A 26,250-nucleotide genomic window follows, 5' to 3' on the forward strand; every position below is an offset into this window, starting at 1 on the left:
GTGTGAAAATAACAGCAATCACAGCAAATAAAATTAATTGGCAACAAGTCAGGGTTATGATTGTGTACAAAGTGAGCGATCCAGAGACTTTATGTGTTTATAAATAAAGATGGAGAATGACCTAATATTCTGAAAGACTGTATGCATACAAATCTACCCAGAACTGCACAATTGAGAATTTCATCATCTAATTACATAATATCATTAGAAGATTCAGAGAATTCAGAAGAAGAAAATTCTCTGTATCTATGGGACAAGGCCAAAATCTACTTTAGAGCGACCCTTATCTTCAAACCTTGAGACAGCACTGAAAACGGACATGATGCTGTTACTGACTTTCTGCAGTAAGACTCCTAAAGCTGTTTGTTTCTGCAAATGCAAGTTAAAACTCTCTCTCTCTCTCTCTCTCTCTCTCTCTCTCTCTCTCTCTCTCTCTCTCTCTATATATATATATATATATATATATATATATATATATATATATATATATATATATAGATAGATATATATAGAAAAGCCAAACCTCTCTTTGGGCTGGAGCTCATTTAAATGGATATTTTTTTAAAGTAGGGTTGTGTGAAGCACTTATAGGTAGCTGTCTTGGCATTGTGAGCAGTCGGAATACTTTCAGGAGCTTTAGGAAGGAATTCTGTCAGGGAAGCTTAGATCTACTTACAATGGGGCAACAGAGGAGTTCATTTTAATCATCTAGAACAACTCAAACTTACAAAATGATACAAGTTAGAGTGAACTGTATATATTTAATTTTACACCACGTTATTTATCGCTGTTTTCTCAACTGAAAAACAACTGTGATGCTACACATTATTGCATGCATGATAGCTGTCCAATGTGTCCTGTCTTATCTTCTGTTATTCCCAAATCTGAATGTCTAATCTCAAAAAACCAACTACTGTATTAGACAGTAAAAATCAGTGAACAGCTTGTAGAAGTGTAAATGCTTACCGTCTTTTTAATCATTGCTAAAGTAATGCTGGCTGGGAGTTTTCCAACAAGTCTGACACAACTGACAGACTCTGCTGATCAGCAGCAGTATATGTAATCATGGTGGCGCAACATGGAAGTTTTCAACTTGACAAAAATAGTGACAAAGCAAATAACTGTATCATGCAAAAGTTATGCAGAATGAAACTATTTAAATGGAATTGCATGAACAAGGACAGTTTTGCTCTCCATCGTGATCCGGTTCTTTGTATTCTTAGTTTGGCTCCCTCGTCAGGATTACTTTAACATTCTCCTAACAGAGAGTTCGGACTGCTGTCTTTTCCTGGTAAGGCACTTATAACTGCAACACACAACCCCACTTGATGGAAAAACAAAAAAATATATTTTAAGATTGGCTGAGAAAAAGTCAAATCTGTTCTGTGGTTTTGATTTTTCAACATTTCAAACTCACATTTAGAGATGAAGACAGGGAACATCCAGCATGGTATCATAACATAGTTCATAAGCCAGCATCTGCAATAGTCTGGAGGCACATTAGTTCACGAGTTAGTTCAGTAATATACTTGTTTTAACTTCACTCTCGTGTAGACAACTGCCTCTGTCAATGTAACTGTTTACATACTTGCATACAATCCATATTTGTTTACAACAGCAGTCTGACACTGTAGTGACCATCCAGCTCACTGGGATGTAAACAATAAACACAGGGACTGGAAAAGAAGTTTGTATTTGGCTAGTTACAAAATCGTGGCAGAAAAAATTTTTTTGCAGATGTATGATATTTAAGGCCCTTAAATCATCAAATATTCTATCACCTCTGCCCCCCACACTACCTCTACCAGTCACGTCTATATCTCACCTTCCATTTGTGTGGTGTGTGTGGAGTTCAGGATATGCAAGACAGCCATAAACATGCAAAAGCTTAATGAAAACCAAGTTTTTAGTTTAACTTACACATCAATACATGCACCAGTAATGCTTAACTATTTAGATTTCTGAACATTTGTTGTCATTCAGACATGTTTTTCATAGAAGGTTTTGCTTATTATAGCAATACAATCCCACATTTTACTCTGCATAGAGTAAAACTGTATTAAGAGTTCCAGACCCTCATTTATTAACCATTCTTTCATGTGTCCACGCATGCATAAAAACATTCTCACACAATGTGTACAATTTACCAACTTGTACTTTAGAATGTGCATGACTGTAAGCACAGCTATGACTATGCTTACAAGTACAGGTAGTGACAGAAGAGGGAAACTGCTAATAGAAAGCACTGCTGGTGTCACAGCATGAAGTCTCAACATATGTTTACTTCCTTTATTCAATTGCTCAGTAATTATGCTGTGCTTATTTGGTATCAAAACTTACTAACAACACCTGCTGCAGATGACCTGGCATTATTAGAAGATTTTGCAAGCCTTCTGCTCTGCAGTGAGTGTTTATCAGAGTGGGCTGATCTGCTTTAGGCTAGCACATGTTGGCTTCTGAGCAGAAACTGCTTCCCAAAAGAGATACTGTTAGATTTATGTCGTTATTTGGGACCGGTGTTGCAGAGAGATACTAACTGTACTAAAGATATTCAGGTGCACATTAAAGCCATTTTTTCTTACCAATATGAGGCTAGAGACAATATATCCATCACTGGCTTGGATTGTGCTATTCATGCATTTTTAGCCCATTTCCCTGAGCTAAAAAGAAACATGTAGTTCCTTAGGGCAAATCAACACCAAACTGAAATAAATAGGAAAGAGCTGCATCTCCATTCAGTGGTAAGTTTGTTCTCTGTCCTCTTCCTGCTGCAGACATGCCTTGTCTGTGGGTTGTGACATTTTTTATATTTAGTTTGATATCAAACCATTTTTTTCCCAAATTTCTGCTGAAGAGCTGTTCTCCGACAACATTATCCCCAGTCCTTTCTCTCAGGCAGCATTTGTTCTTTTCTTTTGTTAGTTACTTTTTTTTCATAACATAATATATTGTGTTAGTGTGCTGTCGAAAAACATCCATCATATGCACTGGAGATTGCTCGATATGTACGTTTTTTCATTTGTGTGAATCATTGTGTTGCTTCGTGCATGAAAGTCAACACAATAATAACTGACCGCAAAGTTTGGTTGGTTTCAACCTCAGCAACACATTTCGGATTTACTAAAGTTTATCATATTCTCTCTCATTATTCCAGGAAAGAACACAAGCAATGTCTATGTGGTTTTTAAAGGAAATAGTTTTTTCTTTATGTGGTTAATCTGAATGCATATGACAATAAAAAGCAAGCATGAGGGTTAGGAACATGTGGGATTTATCAGCAGCTTATTGCTTACTAATGTGCACATAACCAGCATGCACATGTTTGATAAATAGATTTTTTTTTTCTGCTTACACACATTCTGGGTCTTGTTTGCAAGGCAGAATTTATTCTAAAGCCTTCTACATAAGATTGATAAATATGGGCTCTGGTACTAAACGGGCCTGCCTGGTGCAGACCTATTCCCTAATGGAAAAATATGGTGCAATTTGGAAAAAAAAAAAAAAATACAACAAAAGATGCTCTAAACTGTTGAGCAGCTGAAGTTTTACATCAGCATTTTGTTTTCCAAACTGCAGCAGTTGGTCTTCTTAGTTCCCAGAAACAATGTTATTTATTTTTTTTCTTTGGTTGGGGTTGTGGTATGTTTGTTTTAAACTCTCTATGAAATAACATTTCTTACCTTCAACATTTGATATGCTCTCTTTATACCCTTTAATTTTCTAAGTAAAACACTTTGAATTGTGAGATCTACTATACCAATAAATGTGCCTTGCCTATATTAGTTTAGGTGAAAAATATGCTTTAAATGATTAACAAATTATTGCATCCTGCCCCAAACTTTTTAGAAAGAATACATATTAAATTTTCATGATGAAACATTTGTTTTAGTCTTTTTTGATGGCAGTGTGTGTACTGATTACATAAAAAATGTAGGCCTAAATATTAGAGACTTAGTGAAACTACAATGTACTTCTCACCATGACAGCTGGATACCATCAAGCAATGCACTTGTGCCAGTGCAGACGAGTCTGTAGTTGCATCATCTGAGTGGATGTATAATTTTAGTTTGACTCTGTCTTTAGCAAATCTGTTTGAAATGAGAAGATTTAACACAAGTCCTGTCTTCAGCTGTGATTTGGGTATCAGAACATTTTTTTTTCTGATCTTTTTCTTTTTTAAGACACTAACAAAAATTCACTAGATTTAAGATAAAATATTACGCCAGAAGTGTGGAATTGTTAAGCTCATTAAGAAGAATATTTAAAGTTTGATTAAAAATTTCTTATATAATAATCCAAATTTCTAATCTGGTCATTTAATTTTATATTTATATCATATTTACTCTTTTGTGTAAATATGACAAAAACTTTTTTTATTTTCTTAAAAGTTCATGTGCATTTGCATCTTATTTACTGGAGGCTACAGTGTAACAAAAGTCCCTCTGTCCAGATGCAATACAGGTGACTTCAAAAATAAGTCATCTGAGCTGCATGCACATGTGTCAGCACTGAAAACACACACACACATAGAACCTGTTTACACCCCCGGGCCCTGTCCCCACCTCTCTTCACAGACCCCACACCCCAGTAGAGGGCTCATCCACAATCCACCATGACAAAGGGAAAGAGCTGAGTGCAGGATATAAGGCTGCCACTGGCTGCCAGAGTGTGTCCAGCACAGTGATTTCTGCAGATTGCAGCAGTTTGAGATAAACCCCTCTCTGTCTGCTCACTAAAGACGGGACATGGGCGGGTGGGGTCATCATTGGTGCATGCACTGACCAGTATGGGGCTGGGGGTGGTGTTTGGTATAGCTGGTTTAACTGTATACCTTCAAAACTGGGTGGAAAAGATTTGTATTGCATGAGTGTGGCTGATATTCCCATCCTTAAAGCTGAATCATATGACTCTGGTCCTGAGAAATGGAGGGGGTCTCTGTCCGGACACACAAGTTGAAGGGAAAAGAGTTCATTCCAAACCAAACATGCAGCACGTCCTCCTTCTGATATATACAACTGATTACCAATTTTGCTGCTAAATATAAAGCCTTTAAAAATAACAGACAATGTAGCTTTAAAAATTGTTGTCCAACTTACCTCATCTTAAAGGTACCACTGGGTAAAACATTTCAGAGTTTTAAACTGTTTAAAGGAGGATAGTTCATTCTGGAATACAATATTCAAGTAAAAAAAAAAAAACCAAACAAAAAACTGTTTTTCATGCAGCATCTCCCCGTTTTCTCTCCACTACTTATAAACCAATTGCTGCAATTATATCAATATTGATGACAGAGCCATTAAGAAGTGACTGACTGACTGGTATAATCAAATTAATTAGCAGAGAGTTATGGCGTGTTTATGAGACTCCACCGTAAATGTCTTTGTTGTCTGTGTTCACTATGTGGCAGATCTGAAATATGCTAGTCATTTTTAAGCATCATCATTATCCTGCTATGTCATATTAGTCCCACAAAGCCAACACAAGTTGTATTGGACCAACAAAGCTTAGTAGCTGCAGTCTACAGTCACCATTACCCAGTGGGTTATTCTCCGGTCAGTGTGACCCACTTATATATATTTATATCCCCAACATCTTTTTTTTTTTTTTTTTCTTTTTTGTATAGTTGTCTCCCAAGGACACTTCTGCTATTTCTGGTTTGGATCTTGCTCATCCCATGCCTCTCATGTCCCGTTTCTTAGCTCTGTCTCGCTCTAAACTAGTTGCTGGAGGTCACCCTGCTGTTCCAGTTTTAAATTATATAATTATTAGACAGAATGAAACCAGGACAGCGAGGAGCTGTGGTGCCACTCTTGTGCAACGTGACTCTGAGCTCATAGGATGAGGACCATCTTGGGTCTGAGCAAGGAGGGACTGTGAGTTTTATGAGTTATGAAACCCAATTTCTTGGTGTGCAAATCAGAAGACAAGCTCTTTTCCCGGACAGTTAACTGAGGTGAATCATGTGATAAAATAGTAGCGTCATTGCATGTTACTTAAATGTTTGCATTTTGAAGAAAACCCAAGAGGTGTAACGGCATACCCAGAAAAACATTTCTGGGTATGCCATTAGATCCATCTTAGTACGGCAACTCGAGACAGATGCAGCTGTTTTTTTGGCTAGTTACACTATTTAAAACTTCATATTTCTTGAAACAGTGTCTAATGAAAACCAGTATGCTTTGAAAATAATGGCTCATTTTGAAAAACGAACATTAATACATTCACTATGTTACACAAAGTAAGAGAGGTAATCTGTATACCAACACTCCCTAAAACTGATCACACTCACTCACATTAGAAACACTATAGCTTGCCCATGTTCCCTTCGTTCTACTGCTGCTACTACTTCGCCACTACAGACTACACCATTACAGAAACGTTCTAATGGTGCAGACAACTAAAGAGGCATGTTCAGAGCCACATACGTACCCGGAGCCCCCTCTAGTGGAAGATCTTGTGACTTATTTTATCTCAACAAACTGGTAATTTTGTTTTTGAACGAATAAAGCCTACTAAAAAAAACAAAACTGGCAACAAATTCATAGGTTAGGAATATAATGGTTTTGTATATTAAATTAATGAACATTAGAGTATAAAACAAATCTGATGGAGGGCTTATGGAAACCCTACAATATGTGGAGTTTATTTGCTTCCCAAGTGTTTAAAAGACAACTCTGAATTGTCTTGCATACTATGAGATCAGTTTCATAGCATCCAACGCATCTGTGCATTTAATGCCTCATATTCTGTGTCTTGATATGTGCAAACAGCTTAAAACCCAACGAGCACAACTTTTAAAATTCTTTTTTTTTATTACTTAAATTCATCTCATCACAACATCATCTTTGGTTTCCTAATTACTTCAATGTAGCAATTATAATAATAGATAGTAAACTTTATTGATTTTCCAGAAAAAGCTACATTTAGAAAATATTTCCACTGAATTCAAGACTTAGTGCATTTTATTTTACCTTGTCCACTAAGCTCACTTAGGTGCACATGTCAAACAATACAACAACCTCGGATTTCTCATATTTTACATTAACAAATAAACAAGAATAACACATAGTCCACTCCACTGAACAAACTGTACAATTAAACAAATTAAAAATGTGTGATTACTGTAGAAAATACACTTCAGATGATGCAGAGTTAAACATGACATTATATGGATCTAAATGGGAATGTAAAGGGGAACCCTGGATCATGTAAAAGTTGTCATGGCATTCCAATAGTATACAAGTAACGGATGGACTGGCGACAACAGTGAAACTATGGTGATATTTCAAACACACAAGAGGTTGTTTGATACCAAATATTCCAATAAAGATCAATGTAACAAGGAGAGCATAGAATAAAATCACAACAATGTACAATTTAAACTTAGACTATAAAACAGTTTTAAAAACATTAATTATGAAACGTGTTTAACTAATAAAAAAGTTCCTTGTCCCTTTAAGTTACTTTTTAAAAGTGAAATGACAGCTGAAAGAGGAGCTGACAATGATGTGTTGTGGACATTTAAGATGAGCCATTGTGATGACATGGCTCCTGATGAGAACCATATTTTAGGTTCATTGCATATTCACACAGCCCCACATTTGGACTATTTGAAATAAGTGTGTGCACAGCATATTTGGGATGTGTGTGCTTTGATAGGGATGACCAGGGTGACCCTCAGAGGTTACCGACTTCTGCGATGGACGCATACGTTTGACCTGCGTGTGGCCACGAAGCCATGCTTGCAAAAGCACTTGTATGAACCAGTGGTGTTCACACAGCGAGCATTTTTGCAGGGACTAACATGGGTGCCAGGTTCTGCACACTCATCAATGTCTGAAACAAATAGACAAGAGGGCTTATGAGTGAATGCAAACTGTGAAACAACATGAAAACAACAGTAGTAAAGTTGCCTAAGTTTTAGTTTGCATGTGCATTTACTGATAGAAAAAAAGTATAGTTGTATAATGTTAATAGTACAAACCTATACAACGGGTACGAGAGTGGTCTGGCCTAAAGCCTGGGTTACAGTCACACATGGTGCCCAGATAGGAACGAACACAGTGGCCATTTGCACAGCTGCATTCATCTGAATCCTCTTCTGAACTGTCACCTTTTTATAAACGGGCAGGTGAAAAGAGAGAATGTGGGACAGGAAGATAGAAATAAATAAAAGCTTGGTCTAACATATGAGTGTGCAGGTGATACTGATTATGTAAACTGACAAGAGCATGCTCTCACCTGGGTTGTAGTTGACAAAGGCTGCCAGGAAATCCTGCTCCCCATCAGACTCAGTGTCAAGATGCAGCTCACAAAGACGATTGAACATCTCTGCATAAAAGACATACACTTTTTATTATACAGAAAAGGGGTGGCAAAACTATAATCTTGATGAATTTACAGTCAGCTTACCTGAGTCTCTTGGGGGACAGGTGTTACATTCGGGCCCCCAGCCACTACCATAGTGACAGCAGCACTCTGAGTAGGTCACCACCAGGTCCTTCACGGGCTCACTGCAAATGAGACCCTCATCAACCTGCACGAAACACACATCCTTGTGGGCTGCAGTGCGATCTAGGTCAGAATAACAGAAGAAAACCAGAGATGAGATTTTAACTATTATTAATTCCTCTCATTTTCTGTCATCATCAAAGTCCCTGTAGTAAGTATAAGAGTCTAAAAAAACGACTGAATAAAGTTCAACACACCACCGTATTGGTCAGTCACTGTGGGCGTGGGCTGTTTCAGTAGACAGTATAACAAATTAACCACACCCACCTGGGAGGATACAATCAGAGCTTCTAAAACTATCTGGGCATCCACTGGCTCTTTCAGCAGACCCCACACAAGTCTTCAGAGTGAGTTAACACACCAACTAACATGTTGATCTGTTAACTGAGTAAGAAATCTGTTCTCCTTCCTGTTTGATCAACATGGCACCATATGGGTCAACAGTACAGCAAAGAAATTTAGTTGTTAAGTGATTTAAGGCCAAAAGTAAAGCCCAAGATCTCATAGAGCCAAACACTTTCATTACTGTCATTGCATGCAACCTGAAAATCCCATTGGCCTAATAGAGCATGGAGCCATATAGGGGAATCATTACCCCTGTTGGACAGCAAAAATCCTTCATCATTCAAACTGTGAATCAATGATTATGAACATAAGCATATCTGGGTCCATCTTGGATCATCTGGGAGCTGGTCCACAGAGTTCACAGCACCCCAGTCACAGCTGAATCAAAAGGAAGTTGCCTGTACACGCACCTGCAGTTGCCCCACTTGGTTTGGTTTCTCTTAAAAATCTGTTTCCTGCCTGGTACAGCCTGAACATGCCTCTTCTTTGGCATTGGTCCACCATCAGACTGTTAGCATGCCTTGCCTGTCAGAAGGTAACCCGAAGAAGAAGAACCCCATGTCACCCTAACGTGAAATAGCCCACTTTGAAGACTCAAACTCAAGTGTGAAATGAAAACCTCAGGCAGCAGGTGACCTTAGGCTTAAAGAAATCACACAAATGCAAGAAAATGTCCTTAACTCAAATAGCGCATATTCACCTGTTATAGGTTCACTATCTTTCTAATTTTTCACCAGTGACCTACAGACCCATACGCTAATTAACCAAGGACATCCATGAACGTTCTTAGCATTTTCCCTCACAGGAAAAAGAGGCGCCATGCAGCAACCACATCACTGTCTACAACAAAAACAAACAATCCATTCTTCCCTTTACTACGCTGGAAGAACATATTTCCCTGTGGGAATAGTGCAATTAACACCAGGAATGTCGTATTTTACACAAGAAAACTGTCTCAGTGTTACCACGCTCACACATTGGATGCTCCAGTGCCTTTAGGGGTTCTGACTGTATCCACACAGATGGGGGTGGTTAATTTACTTTATTTATTTACTATATTTAATTTACTATACTGTTTTTTTAAAACCTCCAAAAGCATAGCCCATATGGTGGTGCATTGACTGATTACAAAATAAATATTATTTGACAATGAGAATATTCTCCACTTTATGAATTATGGTTATGCTGGTGTCATGTTTGGGTCTGGTTTGTAATAGTTAGGCCAAGGCAGCTCATTATCATGAATGGAACAATATTTATTTTAATTATACCAATACATTTTAGCAAAAATGTCAGGACATTTGTTTCTGAACTGAATCACAAAAGAAGCAAGACGACCCGACTGATGCCGCACAAGGGTTTCACAGCAGATAATGAATTAGAAATATTCTAACAAGTCATGGACATGCTAAAATCTAACATACACAATATTTGGCTGAGATTAAAATAACATCAGTTCACAGTGTTTAATAATACATGTTAAAAGCCATCAAAGCTGTATGAGCATGTCAGTAAATTAATTTTCAAAATCTACTTATCTAGTCTTTTCTTATCTACACATTTACTAGGTGGGAGTTAAACAGACTGGAAGCCTGTCAAAGTATCGAAACTATCAACCATAGTAAATGAAGCATATGTCATTTCATAATGGGTAACTGTATTAGTCAGGGATGTCCAGTTCTGGTCCTTGAGAGTCACTGTCCTGCAGATTTGAAATGTTTTTCTGCTCCAACACCTGATTCAAACTGAATAGATCTCCACAACAGCTTGTTGTCAAGTTCTGTCCAAGTCTGTCAAAAACTCATTAATCTAAGTCAGGACTAGAGATGGACATCCCTGATAGAGGTCTTCCAACTCTCTGTGAGATGTAGTAAATTCCTCCTGCAAGTATAACATGCAACAGAAGTAAACCAACTCAACTAAACCAACTGTTTGCATGAATGAAAGTATGAATATTTAAGAGCTCACTCTTGAAAATGCGTCTTACATTTATACTTAAATAGAAATTTAAGCTTGGATTTTCCATACTGTGTGCTTTCATTCAAGTCATGATAGATGCTGAGCATACAAACCAGGTTAAAATAATCCTATTATGTGCCTGTGGTTTAGACTATCAATTCAAATCTTTTTAAACTGACAGCATTATTTCTTGGTAAATGCTAGTGGCTTGTTCACTATGGATTATTAAGTACAAAAAAAGGCATTCCAGATTCCAGATTACATGTCAGAACATTTAAAAAAGATTATTTAATCCTTCTTAGGTCTTAAAATAAATACTTTATGTCACTGCTTTGCTGCTAAAGATGGTTCTACAAGCTATTAAATCATTGGATGTGCTCACATTGGATGCTTTTCACAAATAACCATTATTGTTACACAGACAAAGGAGACATGCAGGGTAAATTAGGAGAAGATAGTTTTCTCACACTAAAGATGCTCATATGTTCTGTAACAAGAAAAGATGGTGACTGTCCAATTACCTCTATAAAGTGGGTAAAGGGGGAATATTTTCTCATAAAGCCAATAAAAGGCCAGGCGGGACACAGAGTGGGAGGAATTATAAAGAGCAACATTAGTGGCAGATGTGGAGGGAAGCCAAGACTCATTCTGAGCAGCCAGGCTCAGGCGAACTGATTTTACCCACCGTCATAGACGCACTGTTTCAGCGCTGCACTGAAGGTGAGGGGAGGGTCGCAAAAACAGTGAAAGGAGCCGGGCGTGTTCTCACACCTCCCGTTCTTACAGTACGAGGGGTCCTGGCACTCATTCACATCTGCAAAGGGCACCACAGACACTGATTACAGTATGAACATCTGCTGGGGGCCAACTATTAGTCTTGTGTTGCATCATGAAATTCAGAACAGTTCAGTCTTCCATTTGGGATGTTTCCCCAATTAGTTTTCTGTTTAAATATTCCTGTTCAACTAATCTTTAAACTGTTGTGTGAGGTGTTTTTTGCATTATTCAGTTCACCTCTTTATGTGTTGGGACAATGCTGAGTTCAACTGAACTTGGACACAGTCCCACTGTAAACTGAACATTTTAAGCTCTAAAATACAACATTCATTGAAGCGATACTGCGCTGATTAAATGTACTGCTATAATAATGCACATTGGATAATGTTAATGTCTTTTTGTTGAAGTTTTAACCTTCAATGTTGGGTGCAAAGTTTTATTTATGACAATTTGGTCATGCACAATGCTGCATCTACTTTTAAGTAACCACACAGTGTTCCAGCTCCCAATGCAGATGTTTGCAGGCACTTCTAAAGGATAGAGGTACTGCTACACAGGCCAGTGTGTCCATTAGAAGATGTATTATGTGGATGGATCTTCTGTTTGAATTAAACCAAACGAGGTGTAATTAGACTGAAACATGAAGAAGGAGGGTCTTGTAAATTTTTTATTGAAAAATCTAAGATTAGATATCACTGAGGTTTCTCAAGTCTTCTATAAACTGCTTTTCGATATCCAGATCGTAACAAGACAGAACTTTAAAACAACTGAGTAGACGGAATGCTTTTTTAGAAGTTACAGGCTCATGCCGAGAGCATACGTCCAAATAAATGTTTTTCAAGTTAATCACTATCTATCCACTCATCCATTGTTATGTAATCTATTCATGTCAGTAAAGCTTCGCTTGTTTGGATCTCCTTCATGCCAGTCATTACCTAACAACCACAGGCTTTACAGGAGTTGCAAGTGGTTCATTTAAAGCCAAAATTTGAGTCCCAAGTCAAGGATTTTGAACATATAATAGATTAAAGATGAAGATTAAGCAGCACTTGGATCTTTAGTCAAAACAGCCAGCTACAATGTCTGCTAGTGTTTCCAACCAGAGACATGACATGGTTATAACAATATGACAAAATGTGGAAAACTTAAAACAGCTCAGCAGAAATTCAAGCAGATCTTACAGCACATAATAATTACAAAGCTAACCAGTGACTGGAGTAATTTTCACAGTGTAATAAAAGGAAAATCATATTCACATGTAAAAAACTGTCCATTAACTATCTATAACTTTATTAAAAACATGTTTTTCCCAGTTATGCACAACATTCTTTATGTGGTTCAGCTCAGATAGTTTGATAAAAAGGATGTCATGTGACTAATTTTAGCTGCATGGTCTAAACTTAGTACTTGATAATATATTTAGTAATGGTACTTTTAGGATGGGACTTGCTGCACTAAGCATGTCTGATTGATGCACTCCCAGTGTCTCGTGTCCAACTTTCTGTCTCAGTCATCTTACAGTCAAAAACGAAAAAACAAAACAAAACAAAACAAAAACAAAAAAAAAAAACCTGAAGAATCTGTTTAATTCCAAGTACAAAACATTCCTACTTGGCCACTCGTACCCTAGCTCAGGGGTTGGGGGAGGGCTAGAACTTGCTGTGGTGGTTAAGCAAGATTCAGGAAGTACGAGTAGAGAGATCCAAGATAAAACACTCATACCTCCACGCACCACGGTGGGAAGTCACCACATTGACCTGCTCTATCTGTATATGTAATCACAATGAAGTGAGAGGAGACTAAAGCCTGTTTTACATTATGAGGAACTTATAATTAGTGGCTTCACCAGTCGGTTAAAGCAATGTCATCCAATTATTCACACACTGGACATTTTTCCATTAACGTTCCTCCCTCTTCAGTCAGTCATTAAGTGCAGTATGTTCACTCTTTATACAGTTGCGGTTTTCTGATGACATTTCAAGATGCCATAATAATACATATTAATGTATCCAGCCTGCATTTAAACATGTTAGTCTGACTAAACCTGTATGAAACTAAAGCTTTCAAAACCAGACAAACACACCTAGATAATGCAATTTAACACTGACACAGCCAAGTTCTTCATAAAGCATTGAGATTTTCTGCTGCTGTATCAGACAGCTAAACATGTAGAATATTTTGACTGAAAACCAGCCCATTAAGACTCCATGTCAACTCATAATAAAGCAATTCCAGTCATTCTGTTCTAATAAAATTGAGATTTTTTAACCATAGTGTGTTTTAAAAAGAAAACAATTCAGGTAACTCAAAGATGTCTTTGCAATAAATTTTGGTTCTAATAACATGTACTTACAAAAATATGCATAATATAGTATAGAAAATTAGAAACAGAATGTTTCAGACATACTATGGTGAAATAATTAGATTCCCTCCCCCCTGAGCTCATTATAGCTCAATCACACTGCATGTAGCCAGAGTGAGTAAAAAAGGACTTGTTGCTGCAGCTAATTATTTAGGATGAAACCACAGTGGTGTCTGTTAACTGCAGCTACTGACAACTCTTTTGTTTATAGGTCTGATGTAGTCAGATTTCCGTTTCAAAGTTATATATAAAAACACCGTGGGGGGCGAGGGTAATTCACACATGACACTGACACATTCAGTTGCCACCAGATTCGTGGAAATCAGTGCACTTGTGAAAGGGGCTATATTGGCTAATCTTTGCATCAAATTTCATTTGAAAAAAAGAAAAGAAAACATCAATCTGAAGTATCCTTTTGGTATCTTGAATATTATTACCTGTATTACGTACAACACATTTAGCAATTTTAACAGATGATCCTCTTTTTTACAGAATATTTAGCAGAATATCAACCTTAATTTTCAAGTTGTCACTCACCTGCCTGCTCCTCAGGAGTCACACAACTGTTACGGTCAATGGCTAGAGTCCAGGGCGGAGTGCAGACGCAGTAGTAAGACCCTAGGGTGTCCACACAGAGGCCATTCTTACAGTTTTCTGGGTTCTCGCACTCATTCGCGTCTGTGTGACAAAAACATAGTGTTCATGATTAAACCAGCAGCCAATGTCGATGAAAGTTGTTTGAGCTTGGAGAACAGAGTTTACAGACCTACTACTGTGGCCATTACACACTTCTTCTTGTTGGCGTCTGGGGTCCAGGGCCGGTTACAGATGCAATAGAAGGAGCCCTCAGTGTTGATGCACTGACCATTAGTGCACAGAGACTCATCGTGGCATTCGTTCACATCTGAGAGACAACATGTAACCATAAAACTGATACACAAATTGGTTACAGATTTTCACAGATTAAACTTTGTATCAGAGCACTTACCAATGCACTCGAGAAGATTGCCGTCATAGTAGAAGCCTTGTTGACAGTAGCACTCATAGCCTGGCATCGTGTTTTCACAGCGGCCCTTCTTACAGATTTCCTCAGCAAATAAGGCACACTCATCAATATCTGCAAATAACAAACAAAAGAGCAAAGTACTTTTTCACGAGTGACTGTGAAGTGACTAACAGAAGTAGTATTGGTGCTATATACCAAGGTTTACCACTGTGTAACCTTAATGTGCAGTATGATAGTTGTTATTTAAGTTACACAATATCTACCATGGTATGCAGGCAGGCTGTACTGGAGCCCTTCCTCGTAGTAGAGACCTTGTCCATTTGGACACAGGAAGTGGAACTCAGCTGGATTTGAGAAAACGTTTTATGAACAGTAAATATGAAGTACAGAAGATAAATCCTAAAATTACAAAGATTGGTCACTTTTCTTTTAATGCAAATCAGAGCTCTCTTACAAACATACCTGAGTGTGAGACAGGGCAGGGGTGGATCTCACAGTGGTCTCCCCAGCCTACTCCAATGGAGCAGCAGCACTCCTGCTTGGTGACGTTGGTAGCCAGGACGCTGTCACAGAACACAGTGTCATCGAGGTTCAGGTAGCATTCCTTCTTCTCATCTGTCTGCACTCGAACTGCTGCAGGACAAAACAGGATGGGATTTAGTGTGCACATCCCAAGACTTCATTAACCTTTCTTTTAATATTACAGCTTTGTATGCACCTTTTAAAATGTAACTATAGGCTATGACCACGTATAATTTGAGGTCTTCACATTTAGTTTGGAGAATACTTTAGTTTCACAGCATGCAGGAGGAAAACATTAAATTGAGATGAAGCTTACCCTCACAGCTGTGTCCATCCTCTGAGAGGACATAACCGTGATTGCAGACACACACGTACGAGCCTGGTCTATTCTCACATATGCCGTAGGGCTGGCAGAGACTTCTGTCTGCGGTACATTCATCTGTGTCTGAAAGCAAACATCACAGAGTCTGCTATCAGTATTTATCTCAATCCAAACACCATCTGAAGGAAATAATTTGTTCCATTTGTAACATTTTTGGAAGAATCTGAATAAACAAAAAAGTAGAAAAAATGTTGGAATGATGTCACAGAAATAAGCAGGTCACTTATATGTTGAATGATTAAATTATATACATATATATATATATATATATATATATATATAAGATGAAGCTTCTGCATGCGTCTGATACTTTGTTATGGGTTTGAAGAAACTGACCTTGGCATTCCCTGCCTCCAACCAGTGTGTACCCCTTTTGACACTCACAGTGGTACGAACCCATGCTGTTAATACAACGACCGTTCAGACAGTTTGATGGCCTCTCACACTCATTGATATCTGAATGGAAGGAAAAAAATAAAAAAGGCATTACAATGTGGAGATTGCAGGGAAAGGCTGAAGCTCTGAATCTTCCCTCAAATAGACAAAACATAACAAAAGTTTGCCTAAAGGAAGGCCAATGTCCAATGTTGATAGACTATCCAGTGACTGTAAAGTTTTTTTTTTTTCATTACGAACTGCTACAGGCTCAAGGTTTATTAAGTTACATAGTAAATGCATTACATAAAATAGAAGAAAGACACAAAATAAGTACAGCGACTGCAAAAAATCTTTCATCCCTGCATTTTTGTCAGATAAAGCACCAACTCCATCTGAAAACTGTTGCAGTTTTGGCCACTCTTCTTTTCCCAACTTCTCCAGGTCTTTCAGATCCCAACTGCTACAGGTATTTCATAGGATTCGGATCTGATCTCCTTGCCAGCCATTTCAGGACTCTCAAGAACTTTGCTAAAAGATTTCTTGGTGCTTTATGAAGTTCACTTTGGTTAATTATCCTGCAATAAAACCAGTGACTCTAACAGAGACCAGGTTTTCCGGTTTCAGCTCTACATTGCACCTAAATACCGTTGTGTGCTCTTTAGCTTTAATAATGTAATGCACACGGTCAAGACATCCACTCTCAGAACTATCAAAACAACCCCAAAATGTTGGCAATTCTCCTCCTTGTTTGACTTTAGGGATCTTTTTTCTTTTTTTTTAGGGCCTCACTTTATTTTTCTATTAAAAAAACAGAATTATGTGCTTTGAAAATGTTCTAGATCTTTCCATAGGATTTTCTCCCAGAAAGATTTTGGCTTCCTCGGGTAAGTTTTGGCAAACTCTGACCTAGCTTTTTAATATTTTTGTGTCAACAGAGAGTTCCCCCTGAGTCTCTGACCATAATGTTGCATTTCTTTCAGATGGAAATGGATAGTGTGAGCCCACTTCAAGCCTGCTTGAATTGGTTTGTAAGTTCAGATTTCTTTATCCAATATTTAACAATCATTTGTTGCAACATTCAGATGATTTTTCTCTTTCGTTTACATCAGCTACAGTTTGGTCCTCAAGTTTTTAGAAAAATCTTTGCTCTACGTGCTTTTCTCCATGGTCAACGTTGTGTATACACAATGAGAAAAGGTGCCAACATGTTTGTTCACTTGATTTATTTTTATTTTTCTGCAGAAGGTCTCAGATTAGTCTTTTTTCTTCCAACCTTTTTTGGTGTTTTTACAATGCAAGCAATAGAAATAAACATGAAAATGCTAAAGCATTTGTCATTCAAAGTATTTGCTAGGAGAATTTGTGCACAGTGACACATATACAGTGAAAACAATGTTCTTGGTTTTAAACTTTGTGTTATGTAGTCCTTATTTAATTTTCAAAATCATTCAGCTAGAAAATAAATTCATAAGATTTTTTTATGTCACATTTCCAGGTGTAAAAAAGGAGACATGGGTTCCACATTGATCCAGTTTAAATGCATGGGTTCTTGATGAATTCCCACCTTCACAGTGGCTGCCCTCCTGTGTGCGCTGGTATCCTGGGTAACACTGGCACTGGAAGGAGCCGTCTGTGTTGATGCAGTGCCCATAAGCACACAGCCAAACATCTGCACACTCATCAATGTCTAATTGGAAGAAATTTTTAAACGTTCAGTAGTTTGAAACTGCAAAACTACTCCCATACTGACGAAAAATGTGATGTACAATTTAGGTAAGCGTTATTTACCACTGCAACTTTTGCTGTCTGCAGAATGGAGGAACCCTTCGTTGCACAGACAGCGGTAAGTACCAGGGAGATTCTCACAACGCCCATTAGGACAGATGCCCGGCTGCTGACACTCATTAATATCTGGTGATACATGAAGTTTTGTCATTTTAACCAAACACACATCAACTAAATGCTTTTTTTTTTTTTTTATCAACACCAGCTTCAGCTGCAAAGCTTCATGAAATCTTTTTGACTATCACCACAGCAGGACAGATTGATAAGACCAAAATGATCTATAGTTTTTCCTTCTGGAAAAACAACAACAAAAAAAAGTTTGAATCTTTTAAATTTTGCTTGAGGCAGGGTTTCACTCACCGTAGCAGGTGCCAGCGTGGGCTTCTTGACCAGGCAAGCAGGGAAAGCACTCATAGGAGCCTGGTGTGTTCTCACACTGCTCGTTGGGACAAGTGTTTGGATTTAAACACTCATTAATGTCTGGAATAAACATATAAACCTTTTCCATTATCTGTAAATGTGAACATTTACAGATCATAAACATTTTTTTTTATTAAACTAAAAACCTGTGTCTTGGTATCTCTAACCTATTATAACCGGGATGTACCATACCTATGTGTCACATTACCTTTCAACCTCAGAGTGATGTGCATGTGAATTACTACCAAATTTGAAATGGTTTTTATTTCATGCTTCTGTTCAGAGGTTTTAAAGGGCAGTGTTATGTTTGCAATAAGTGACTCGGATTCTTTAAACAGAGCCTTAGGTCTGAATCGGTTAAAGTAAAATAATCAGTGTTTTTGTACCTTCACAAGCTGGATGATGGTGTGACTTGCTCCTAAAACCACTGTGACATTCACATTTATAAGAACCAGGCAGGTTCACACAGTGGCCTCCAACTCCACAGATGTTTGGCTTGGCACACTCATTCACATCTGTAAAGCACAAAGGCAAGAGTCAGGATCTGATTGCTCAAAGGTGAGTAAAAAAAACAAACAAAAACATTTTAACATGACATCCCTCCGTCTAACTCACCTATGCACTTCAACCTTCCACGCTGCACCATGTGTTTATAGCCTGGGCGACAATAGCATTTATAAGATCCTTCTGTGTTGATGCACCGACCTCTGCCATGGCCGCATGGCTCTGACTCACATTCATTTTCATCTGGGCAAGAAAAGTGAGAGCCAATGAGAAAAGCACCATAAAGCGGTGCTGGATGTTATATACGTACAAGTTGTTAAGCACAATGTGCTGGGATATCAGAAGGCATTCATTTTGACCTTCCGTTACATCACTTGCAGGGTAATAATTACTGAAAATGCACAAGCTTCAACAGTGAGTGAAGGCTTCAGATGTGTTTCATAGTCTGGACTGAAGGGACTCAATGCAAATGTCTGTTGCATGAGTGGTGATGCATTTCAATGCTAGTCTAGCTCTACATTTTCCTAAATACAAACACATATAAAATGAATAAGCAAGTCTTTACAAGACTCCTCCATTAATATGGAATGCCACCATAAGATGGGGAAGTCATCTCTGCTTGGGTTCCAGCCTTGATATTTCAAATGGGAAGTGTGTGTTGTCTCAGTTTTGAGCTGTCTTTGTTTTAGTATCACTTGTGAGAAATTGTGTTTCCATTTAAAGCTTCATAAGATCAAGACTGATCAGTTACAGGTATCAAAAAGCAGACAGTACAGAAGGTATTATACTTTATTTCTCAAATGTCTGAGCTATAGCAGAAGAGTTATCATCAGTATTATTATATATGGATTATATATATAATATTACTGTGATTCATCCTTGTTTGCAGGAAGAACTGGGATGAAATAACAGCTGAAAGTAATCATCACTTGGTATACTCGATGCATGAATATGTTTTATTGTTGTGGGAAGTAATAGCCACATTACACAGTAGCAAACACTTTACTGTCCCAACTTTTATTAGAATGTGTTGCTGGATTGCCAAAATGGACATATAATAACAAATTAAATGAAGTTTATATCTCATGTTTATAATCTCTACTACTAATAAAAAGTAAAAGTAAAAATCATTTTATTTTTGGTATATTTTTGTTTTGCATTTTCCATTCGGTTTCCAGATATTTTAGATTTAGGGTTGTATCACAAGAGAGAGCTTTCACAATTAAACAATGGTATAACAATCCCATTAATATTTTTTGTAACAAAATGGGAATTTTCAGTAACAGAGGGCAGGTTTTCATCATCATTAGGGGAAATGTTTGTCTAAACAAACATGTAATGCCATTTCCTTAAACTAGAATGACTTGTTTTGAACTATATAAAAAAAATCACTTCCTTTCTCTGTCACTGTCTCTTACCCTCGCAGATGTTCCTCAGCATGTTGAGATGGTAGCCGGGATGACAGTGACAGATGTGGCCGCTCAGGCTGTTCTCACACTCTCCATGACCGCAAAGGTTTCTGCTTAGCTTACATTCATCTGTCTCTGCTTCAAGGAAGGAAAAAAATGAAGGACCAATGTGATATATATATATATATATATATATATATATATGGATTTACCAATATGAGAATTTAGGGCTTATACCAATATCCGATATTAATATGATTATTGTGGCTGATATTTACCAATATCCATATATTTTTCTCTTTTTAAAGTTTGAAATTAACAACATTCTGTACAATGTGAAAGTTAATGTTAGCAGTGTTAATTGGATGGTGGATTTCTAGACGACATTTCAAATTGTTGGTGTCAAATGATTTGATGCGGCATCCTCCTTACATTACTTCAACTTTGCAAATATTGCGTATTGCTTCTTGAATATCTTCTTTTGACAACGTGAAAAACTAAAACACCACTGACATTGCTTCTCTGCATCAGTAAACACCACATAATGCTGTGTTGCATCCTTATCACTGTAACATATCCAAACAAATACTGCATGGCCAAACCCTCTTCCTCCTCCCGACACACGTACACAAACAGCCAGAAAAAAAGGTGAAAATAAATATCGGTTGTCAATATTGGCCAAGTTTTAATTATCAGACCGATGCTGGTATGTAAAAAAAATGACTAACATTTGCAGATACCGATATTAATAGCAATATATCGGTATTGTGCATCTGTTTATATATACACCCACATACATTACCGGTCAAAAGTTTTAGAACACCCAAATTTTTCCAGTTATTTATTGCAATTTAAGACATTGAAGTCCAACGAATAGCCTGAAATGGTACAAAGGTAAGTGGACTACTGCAGACTCGAAGAAGGTATTATGAACTAGTGGATCAAAATTTGAAATCTTCAGTTCATCACACAGAATTTTTGTACAGCGTCGAGTAGACTAAAGGATGGTGCTACAGTGCGTGGCATCAGTTGTCAAACATGGAGGAGGAAGTGTGATGGTCTGGGGCTGTTTTGCTGGATCCATGATTGGTGACTTGTACAGAGTGAGAGGCACCCTGAACCAAAACAGTTACCACACCATTCTGCAGGGCCATGCAATACAATCTGGTAAGCGCCAAGTTGGTCAGGGGTTCATCCTACAGCAAGATAATGACCCAAAACAGAAGTCCACGCTATGCCTGAACTACCTCAGGAAAAAGAACAAGATGGTAAGCTTGAAAACATGGAGTGGCGAGCAAAGCCTCCAGACTTAAACCCCATCAAGCTGGTTTGGGATGAAATGGACAGAAGAAGAAAAGCAAAGCAGCCTACAGGTGCCACACGTTTATGGGAACTTATGCAACAGATATGGGAGGAACTTTCTGAAGAATATTTGATTTCTATTGTAGACAGAAGCCACAAGTGTGTTATATCTATCAAAGGTGGCTAGTTTGATGAGTCAATAGTTTAGAATACATTTTGGTCTTTAAATTAATTCCATGATTGCTTTAACTATTTATACTATGCTTTCATTTTAGACCGCAATGAGATATGAAAATGCATAATTTTTTAACTTTCCACCGGTAGTGTATATACACTGTATATACAGTACTATGCAAATGTTTTAGGCAGGTGGAAAAAATGCAGTAAACTACGAATGCCTTTTAAAATGAAAGTGTTAATAGTTTATTTTAATCAGTAAACAAAATGCAGTGCATGAGCCAAAGAGAAATCTAAATCAAATCAATATTTGGTGTGACCACTCTTTGCCTTCAAGAGAGCATTAATTCTTTTAGGTACACTTGTATACAGATTTTGAAGGAACTCGGCTGGTAGGTTGTTCCAAACATCTTGGATCTTCTGTGGACGTAGGCTTCCTCAAATTCTTCTGTCTCTTCATGTAATCCCAGAAACTCTCTATAATGTTGAGATCAGGGCTCTGTGGGGGCCATGCCCTCATTTCAAAGACTTCTTGTCCTTTATGCTGAAGATTGTTCTTAATGACCTTGGCTATATGTTTGGGGTCACTATTCTGCTGTAGAATAAATTTGGGGCCAATCATATCTAGTCTCGTATCTGCCTATATTTCTCAGCATTGAGGACACCATTAATCCTAACCAAATATCTAATTCCATTTGCAGAAATGCAGCCCCAAACTTGCAAGGAACCTCCACCATGCTTCACTTTTGTCTGCAGACAGTCATTATTGTACTGCTCTCTAGCCTTTCGGTGAACAAAATGCCTTCTGCTGGAGCCAAATATTTCAAATTTTGACTCATCAGTCCAGACCCCACGCTGCAAATTTCACCTGGTTCCTATGTTTTCAAGCATAGTTGAGTCGCTTGGCCTTGTTCCCGTGTCAGAGGTATGGCTTTTTGGCTGCAACAATTCAAGGAAGACCACTTCTGGCCAGACTTCTCCAGACAGGAGATGGGTGTACCTGGGTCCCACTGGTTTTTGCCAGTTCTAAGCTGATAAGTTCCTGACTTTTTGCAAGTGTGCCTGTAAGAATTGATACTAGTTTGAAGGCAAAGGGAAGTAAAGCAAAATAGTTATGTGATTTAGAATTTTCTTTTCTTTTGTTCACTTATCTCTTTGAAAATTGATAACAATTAACAATCATTATTTATATTTTTGAAAGCCTTCTTAGTTTACAGCCTTTTTTTCACACCTACCTCAAACTTGTGCACAGTACTGTATATGTTATTTCTGGAATACTTGGAAAAGTAATGTGAACATGGCTAAGGATTGATAGCCTCAGTTTTTTTCATGTCAAAAACATGCTGCTAAAAGAGAGAACTGGCATTCTAAGAGTCATAAATAAGCACACAAAACTAATCAGAATCAGAGTAAAAGATCAGATGCAGCACATAAAAAAGGTCGCAGTTGTGGCGTCATCAGTTCTATCTTGTTACTGATTTTGCAGAAATAATTTTCTTTTTATGGAATTGCAGTGTGTACCGAAGAATTTATTTTTAACTAATGGCAAATAAATAAATTCAATTATGGCAACTTATAAAACAGAATGAATGTGAACAGAGCCATAAGGCTGGTTCATGCTTCACAGTTGACTGCACACAACATGCACAGTGCCCAAAAGCACCAGGTAATCATTAGGAAAGCATGCGATCAACTCAGCTTCTAATTCTACTAATTAATATCTATTTCTAGCACCACAGATTGTCTTATTGTTCAAAATATGACATCACTAATTACAAACTATTAAAATGTCAATTTAGGCAACTGACTGGAGAAAGTCAACATGTCATTTATAAAAGATGGATCCAAAGCTCACCACAATATCTTCTCTGACTGGGGAATGTGGAGAGCTGGATGTAGCTTTTTAGAGGTGCATGAAACATGAACCAGCATTTTAGAAATGCAACTCTTCATGAGGTGAAAAAAGAATTTGTGTTAAACTCACGGAAGACTTTTGTCTGTGTTTCGAGAGGATCATTGCCTGGGGTCATTCGGATGATTGTCGGAGGGGTGGGTTTAACAACTGTGGATCCAACAGAGGAGATATGAAGTGGACAGACTTGAGGAGGAGCTATGACATGTTGAACTTTAGTCCGGATAGTTTAGTTTCAATCCCATGAGGGCAACATTTCTACACTGTTCTGCCAGTTAGCAGCAAGAAAGAAATGTTCCCCTTATTGTTCCTGCTGAAGTACATTTAGTAACACAAGGGATTATAGTATCACTTTCACTGGGTTTAAATATATTTAAGGTTATGTATTCATGTGGGAAAAGGCATGTTTACCAGGTACACGAGGCCTGCTGGAGCTGGTATGAGCCTGCTGTACAGTGGTTGTCTCTGCAGGCTTCTGCTGGTTGAAAGAGAACAAATCAATTTCACAACAGCAAAAATAAACAGTGATTACTAAAAATAGAAATAAAGTCTTACCATTCTCTCTGGTTCTGAAAAGAAAAGTGATAGAGGGGGTAAAAACTACAAATCCACATGATCGATACTAAAAAACCACAAGAAGCGGTGATATAAAAAAGGATGCTCCAGGACTTACCTTCTATCTCTGGCATGTGGACAAAGATGTTGGGTGAAAGTGCTACAGTCTCTGTTATACTTTGGAGAAAGTATCCTTTCCCTGCAGGACAGATCTGCTTGAAGGCCACTGAATACCAAATTGAAGAAAAAAAATTATCTTCATTCCACTTCATATATTAAAGTCTAAAATGCTTTATAGAACAAAAGCTTTGATTTTTAGTCTGTTCTTAGAATTATATCTTTCATATTTGCAAATAAAAAGATGGCTTCCTGAAATGTAATGTGACATTCACTAATATGAAAAAGTGCAATTTTGTGCGTGCAAAGGTAAATACAATCAGCATATAACATATTACAGTGTCCTTATTTTACAAAAACTAAGCCAAAATGCAAAAGCAATGGTTTGTCAATGTGATGTCAAAGAGGAAAAACATCAGTAATGATATTAGAGAAGCAAGTGTAGGTGTCCATCAATCTAAGAAGTCATGAGGCCATTTCCAAACAATATGCCGACCATTATTCTACATTGAGAGAGATTATTCACAAGACAGCTGTCAGTCTTCTCAGTAGATTCTACCAATACATCCTAGCAAGTTCATCCAAAGATCAGACTCTACAGGCATCAGTTACCTTGTTGAATGTTAAAGTTCATGACAGAACAGTTAGAAAAAGACTGTACTAGCATGGCTTGGTTTGATGAGGTTTCAGAAGAAACTTTGTCTCTCTTAAAAGAACATGACAGCACAGCTGTCAAGTTGATTTTAGCCATGACACACAGTGCAGAGCAGTAAATAGGAAGTCTAGAATAATTCATAGGAATTTGAGCCTTGACAGCCTCTTTGATAATTTCCCCAATAATACAAAAGAGAGATACTTGGACCAAATACTTAATTTAATTATTGCCTAACCAACAGATTATTTGACTGCATAATGATGAATAAATAATGAATGAATAAAATACATTATTCCCATTACAAATAGGTACACAAAGGTTTTTTTTTTAAATCACCTCAGACATTTAAAGTTGCTGTTTTTCAAATTTAACATGCTGATTGATCAATTGAGTTTTAAACTAAAGTTGTTGAGCAACATAAGCTTACTAATAATCAAGTAGAAAAACAGACTCTTTACTGTAATTGTAAATGTACTCCTGTGGTTAATACACCATCACCAATAATGACATGTGAGCACTCACCTGTGCCCACCTGAGGACACTTTTCACAATTACGGCCCCAAGCTTTGCCCACCGTGCAGCAGCACATCTCCTGGGTGATTAGGTTGGACAGAGGGTGCTCGCATCCCCTGGCTTCTGATACCAGGAAGCACTGACCGTGCTCAGCTGGGGTCTCTACTACAGGATTAAACTGTTTTTTATTTGACAGTGATTTATCATGATTGAAAAGTCTCAGTTTGGAAGGAAAACAAACTTTAATTTCAGTGGACATGCAATGAAAAGTAGAGAGGAGAGAAAATCCACAGAGACCCATCACTCACTAACACATCGATTCCTCTCCAAGACAAAACCGGACTTGCAGGAACATTTGAAGCTGCCCAGCGTGTTAAGACAATCTCCATTCTGACAGATGCCCTGCATGGAGCACTCATTGATATCTTCAAAGTCAGAAGGAGGGATATGAAAAGTGTGAATGCACAGTAGCTCTATCCATTTTGTTAAGGTAAATAAAAGCTGAAAAAAAATGTTTGGAGCAACTTCAAAACTATACTGTGTCCTGTCAGTGTTACCTTGACAGTGAGTGCTGTTGAATCTTTTATATCCTTGTGGACAGGTAGATCCATAGTCTTCCACAATAGTCTGTTTGACTGATGCATCTGTGGGAGCAGAGA

General features: G+C 37.7%; 1 protein-coding gene across 7 annotated transcripts in view; it reads right to left on the minus strand.

Annotated features, from left to right (window-relative positions):
• Positions 1–6,798: 6,798 nt before the first annotated feature.
• ltbp3 (latent transforming growth factor beta binding protein 3) overlaps positions 6,799–26,250 on the minus strand; it is a 36,830-nt gene continuing 17,378 nt past the window's right edge. Inside the window, exons 5-29 of one of the 7 annotated variants that reach the window (XM_042008471.1) lie at positions 26,149–26,235; positions 25,900–26,016; positions 25,601–25,753; positions 24,425–24,532; positions 24,307–24,320; positions 24,163–24,229; positions 23,824–23,901; positions 20,370–20,498; positions 19,063–19,194; positions 18,834–18,962; positions 18,388–18,507; positions 18,031–18,153; positions 17,807–17,929; positions 16,201–16,320; positions 15,799–15,927; positions 15,423–15,593; positions 15,224–15,304; positions 14,943–15,071; positions 14,721–14,858; positions 14,492–14,632; positions 11,501–11,629; positions 8,413–8,574; positions 8,242–8,331; positions 7,985–8,113; positions 6,799–7,836 (exon numbers count right to left, since the gene is read on the minus strand). In XM_042008471.1, the coding sequence (XP_041864405.1) occupies positions 7,685–7,836; positions 7,985–8,113; positions 8,242–8,331; positions 8,413–8,574; positions 11,501–11,629; positions 14,492–14,632; positions 14,721–14,858; positions 14,943–15,071; positions 15,224–15,304; positions 15,423–15,593; positions 15,799–15,927; positions 16,201–16,320; positions 17,807–17,929; positions 18,031–18,153; positions 18,388–18,507; positions 18,834–18,962; positions 19,063–19,194; positions 20,370–20,498; positions 23,824–23,901; positions 24,163–24,229; positions 24,307–24,320; positions 24,425–24,532; positions 25,601–25,753; positions 25,900–26,016; positions 26,149–26,235 (2,951 nt within the window). In that variant the 3' untranslated portion in view covers positions 6,799–7,684. Of the gene's footprint in view, positions 7,837–7,984; positions 8,114–8,241; positions 8,332–8,412; positions 8,575–11,500; positions 11,630–14,491; positions 14,633–14,720; positions 14,859–14,942; positions 15,072–15,223; positions 15,305–15,422; positions 15,594–15,798; positions 15,928–16,200; positions 16,321–17,806; positions 17,930–18,030; positions 18,154–18,387; positions 18,508–18,833; positions 18,963–19,062; positions 19,195–20,369; positions 20,499–23,823; positions 23,902–24,162; positions 24,230–24,306; positions 24,321–24,424; positions 24,533–25,600; positions 25,757–25,899; positions 26,017–26,148; positions 26,236–26,250 lie in introns of all 7 variants that reach the window. The other 6 variants (XM_042008473.1, XM_042008469.1, XM_042008472.1 and 3 more) reach the window with 6 other exon arrangements.

This window comes from Melanotaenia boesemani, chromosome 15 (assembly GCF_017639745.1).
Source record: "Melanotaenia boesemani isolate fMelBoe1 chromosome 15, fMelBoe1.pri, whole genome shotgun sequence".
Taxonomy (NCBI): domain Eukaryota; kingdom Metazoa; phylum Chordata; class Actinopteri; order Atheriniformes; family Melanotaeniidae; genus Melanotaenia; species Melanotaenia boesemani.